At 55.7% G+C, this 4,956-nt stretch overlaps 1 protein-coding gene across 1 annotated transcript; it reads left to right on the top strand.

The window, feature by feature from the left end:
• The first annotated feature begins 1,505 nt into the window (after positions 1–1,505).
• Positions 1,506–3,911, top strand: LOC128198881 (splicing factor, arginine/serine-rich 19-like). Its single transcript, XM_052886350.1, has one exon. It carries the CDS (start codon positions 1,506–1,508, stop codon positions 3,909–3,911), a length of 2,406 nt encoding a protein of 801 aa, XP_052742310.1.
• The last annotated feature ends 1,045 nt before the right edge of the window (positions 3,912–4,956 follow it).

The raw sequence follows: 4,956 nt of genomic DNA on the forward strand, positions 1-4,956 counted from the left end.
GTTATTTTTAGTCGTTTGGATTACCTACAGATCAATCAATTCCACCGCTGCTGGCTCACTGGTACCTATCGATAAACTGCTGCACTTGTTTCTCACAACGTAAATCCCAGTTGATTGATTTGTGAAACAATTGATGACTCCTGTTGTTTACTTGGTCTATTTTGTCGTGATTGTTGTTGCAGTCGGGCGTTGCCAATGTCCGGCCTCGATCGCCTCAAATTTTAATTAACTATTACTCAACACGGTAATACACCATACCCATGTCCGACTAGGCTCGGCTTGACGTTGTGGCTTGAATAGGGTGAAAGTTGTTGCTGTGACAGCTGGCAGCTTTCATTGTCAAATTAGTTTGACTGAAAACCTGTGATTGCTAGATTTTCGTGATTTTACAACTGGGAATGCCTATCCGGCCCAGGCCTACCGTAACCACCCGGCAATTTATTTATATTATCTAAAAATATCTTGATAATTCTACTTTAGCAATTAAATCATTACCTTATCAAAAAAAGTTTGCTCCAACATTTTACGACATTTTAATTCATCTTTAATTTGTCCATAACGGGGAGAAGCTAAGATCGTTGAGTTTTACGATGTTTTTTTAAAGACTTATGTTTAGTTTGTTTGTTCGTTTTCTTGTCTTGTATTAACTTTGTTGGTAACAGAAAAAAATATACAATAAAATAATACCTACAGCTTCAAATGTTATTTTGCCGTTTTGGTACGCTAGCGAATATTTTGCTTAATTAAGAGTGATAAATATTTAACCAGATCCTTATTTATGCATCATATTATCATCTCCACATAGTTAGCTAGCTTTTATTCGGTGGTTACCTGGGTCGAAGTTGTGTGAGGCGGTGGGCATTCCCATTTGAAGGTTTGTCAGCGTATGCGTATGCTTATACCGAAGGCTTGTTATATCTACTGTGCCGAAGGTGAGTAGTAATTACTTATGATGCCTTAGTATCACAACGGAGTTTGGACTGCGGTGGCTTTGGGAGACCTAGGCTCCCAACCATACAAGTAGGTACAAAACGTAATCTATACTATCATTAAAAAGAGGAAATATTTAATTGTTTGTTTACATTGAATAGGCTCTGAAACTCTGAACCGATTTGCATAATTTTTTTCCCCGTTGGGCAGCTATACTATCCCCGGGTGCTAGGTATAGGCTATATTTAAATCCCTTTATTCCTGAACGGGAAAAGCCAACGACGCCGGTGAAACCGCTTTCTTTGTGATTTTTATGGTTGTCTGTTTAATTCACCTTTTCATCTTTTGTAATTTTTAATAATAAATAAATAGTTAGTTTTCTATATTTTCATCGGCGTAATGTGAGAAATTGTGTACCCAGTCACTTAGTTTTGTGGCAACTCTTTGAGAAATACCTGACTACTTACACGGCAGCGAAAGCTTCGTTGAGAATTAATTAGAAATACAAAAAACTATCTCGTAATTCTGATCAATTGGCAATTTTGTAAGAACACTAAAATCAATTTCAGGTCTTAATGACAAAAGATGTTGGTATGCACAAGGATTCGACGAAACGTTCCTGTCGGACCCTCGGCAGGGGTCCGTCATGTGGTGTTACGCGCACGCCGGCCCCTTCGCCGGCGGTGGCCGGGGTAGGGGGGCGTGTGACGCTTGGGCAACTCCCGCCGCGACAAAAGTGCGCGCGCGCCAGCGCCCGCGACACTAGTGCTCCAGCCCGCGCCATGCCGCGCGCCCCGCCGCTGCCGCTGCTGCTGCTGCTGGCGGCCGTCGCAGCCCGCGCCGCCGACGTCTTCGTCATCGCCGACACCGCCAACCAGACCGCCGCCGTCGCCGCCGCCGCGCAGCAAACCATCGCCGCTGCCAATGAGCTCTCTCTGTCGTCCGATGTCACCGCAGACGAGCTCGCGGCCGTCGGCAACGCCACGGACGCCGAGCCGGTGGTGCGCAAGAAACGCACGTTCGGCGACATCGTGTTCCGCGGGCTAGCCGACGTGCTGGGCTACAACGTGGCGCGCAAGGCGCCGCAGGTGGTGTTCCCGCCGCCGCTCGCCCCCGTGCCCGGCATCGACACGCCGCTGGCCGCCGACGCGCGCGCGCAGGACGCGCCGCTGCAGATCCCCTTCGCGCTGGTGCCGCTGCCGCAGGCCGCGCCCGCGCCGTGCGGCCGCGCAGCCGCGCCGCCGCCCTGCGCCCCGCCACCCCCGCCCCCGCCCAAAGCGAAGCCTGCGCCGCCGCCCTGCCCGAAACCGCGCGCCCTCCCCAAGCCTAAACCTAAGCCGAAACCGAAGCCGAAGCCGCAGCCGCCGCCGTGCGGCAGCGGACGCGCCAACCCTACGACCGCGGCGCCCTGCGGCGCCGCTCCCAAGGCGGACTCGACTCTGGAAACGGTGTCCTCCAATTTCCGTTTGGATTTCAACTTTAACAGAAACCCGGCCTCCGCCGCTCTGACGCAAGCCGCCGCGGACGCACCGCCGGAAGTCCCGCAGGACGAGCGACCAGACGCGCAGCAGGACGCGCCCGCCGCGGTGGTCGCCATCCGGCCGCAGGCGGCGGCGCTGCCCCCCGAGCCGCCGCGCAGCCCGCGCGTCTACCTCGACGCGTACGTCGTCCAGAACGGGGTCACCCAGAAGATCCAAACGATCGACGCGACGGCCGGCGCGCAGCACCAGCCCGACAACGACTTCCTGGCGTACGACGAGCCCACTGACGCGCTCGACGCACCCGCGCCCGCGCCCGCCGCGCCCGCGCCGCCGCAGCAGCGAGCGCCGGCCGCGCCCGCGCCTCCCGCGCCGTCCGCGCACGACGACGACTACGATTACGTGCAAGACGCGGGGGAACGCAGCATGAGCGTGCGCGAGTTCGGCGCCGCCGTCGACCAGTTCTGGGACGGCAAGAAGAACAAGAAGAAGAAGGTGCCGTCGTACGACTACCGCGCCGTGCACTTCGGGGATCGCGAGCTGGCCGACCGACTGCGCGAGCGCAGCGCGACCGAGCACGACACGCACCAGCCGCTGCAGCAGGCGCCCGCCGACGACGAGGAGGTGACGACCACGACGCAGGACCCGCGACGTCGACTCAAGCCGCGCGTGCTGCCGCCCACCGAGAAGAACCCAAACCAGATAGACACGATCACGGTGCGCGTGCCGCCCATCTACAAGGAGAAGCGGCCGCGCAAGCTGCACCGCGAGCCGCAAACGGAGACGCCGCCGAGCTCGGACGACGACGACGCGCCCTACAAGCCGTACGAATACAGCTACCCCGAAAGAAGCAACTTCTACGGCGACTTCGGCCCGTACTCCTCCGACCGCTACTCCCAGCTCGCGGCGGACGCCAACTCGGAGAACAGCGAGCCGTCGCCCCAGACGGAGCGGCCGCAGCGCAAGCGGCGCCGGAAGACCAAGCGTCGCACGCGCTCGCTGCACAGCCAGCACTACACGGCCGGCGACTACGACTACTACGGCAAGAAGCTGCCCATCTCGCAGGAGGAGGAGTACTTCCGCGGCCTCACCATCCCGCCGCCCACCGCCGACGAGGACTTGCTGCGCGCGGAGAAAGCGCGCGACGGCAACGGGCACTTCCTGGACGACCACGAGCGGCTCCGCGACGACCCCGAGCGGATCAAGAGTAACAAAGCGAGCGACAAGAAGCAGACGGACGAGGCGGAGGGCGCCGACGAGACGGAGGCGGCAGAGGCGGACGAGAGCGAGCGCTCGAGCGAGGCGCAGCGCTCGGGCGAAGCCGAACGCTCGGGCTCGGCGGAGCGGTCGGGCTCGGACGAGCGCAGCGACCGGCTGGGGCCCAACGCCCGCGTGCGCGAGTCGGGCTACGCCAACAACTACGTGCGCGCGCACAACGTGCAGGTGCAGGACGCGCAGCCGCTGGTGCGCGCCGTGCGCCGCAAGAAGCCCGCGCGCGCGTGACGCGCCGCCACGTGACCCCGCCATAATGTAGTTAGAAAAGAAAGAGAGAGTGTGCTGTGGACCACACGACTGAAGTAAAACTTCTTCAGCTCAACCTCTGAACGTCCGTACGCCTCACCTGATTAATTGTTTAACGCATTCACCAGCTTACCCCCAAGTCAGACGTGCGTGAAGAAGTTTTACTTAAAAAATGGCTTTATTTCAGCATTACGCCACACGTCACAATATCTCCCTTATGCTCTCGCAGGAGCACCCTGCGATGTGTGGCGTAACGTAGCGAAGGCGCCAGCTCAGTTATTTATTAGTGCGAATGTCGAACTCTGGAGCGGCCGCCCCGCGCCGACTTCGTGTAATCGAAGCGACCTGTGATGTTCTATTTAAGTCCGTAACCGTGTATATTGTTATCTTTATTATTTTTATACCTAGAGTTAAGAAAATTGTATTTAAGTTTCCTAATAAAGCGTTTCGTCAAATCTATTTCGTCGCACCATTGTCGTGGAATCGCTCGCCGGGGCGTGAAATTCGATTTCCACAAGGCGACGGGCGGCGGCCAGTGGGTGAAGGTCCGCTGAAATAGAAAACGGAGCGCTCTCGGGTCGTCGCCGCGCCGCCCGCGACCGTCGTCTGCGTCATACCTCTCCCATCAGCAAAAGCTCATGACCTATTATAAAATATCGGCTCAGCCATCACTGATCTTTAAACGTTTAGAACTCGATTGCTTCAAGGTTGCCAATCAATATAATCACAAATGTCAAACGAGAGTTGGAAATAAGAGCAGTGTCCGATACAAACTTCTTATGACGATTGCAGCAGCGATTGCCCAACAAACCGCTGACAAACAATGAACCGAGCCGAGGAGAAAATATTTGCCCCAATAACAGCGTTACATAGTAAATGTGAGGAAGTTGGGAAATGTAGGGAAGTGTTTACATAACGACAATCAATAACACTGACACTATTGAGCGTATGACAACACTCACAACAAAAGGCGCTAACGGTTTGTATAACAAATGAGGCGATTGTTCAAAATTAACAAACAAATCGT

Source organism: Bicyclus anynana, chromosome 16, assembly GCF_947172395.1.
Source record: "Bicyclus anynana chromosome 16, ilBicAnyn1.1, whole genome shotgun sequence".
Taxonomy (NCBI): domain Eukaryota; kingdom Metazoa; phylum Arthropoda; class Insecta; order Lepidoptera; family Nymphalidae; genus Bicyclus; species Bicyclus anynana.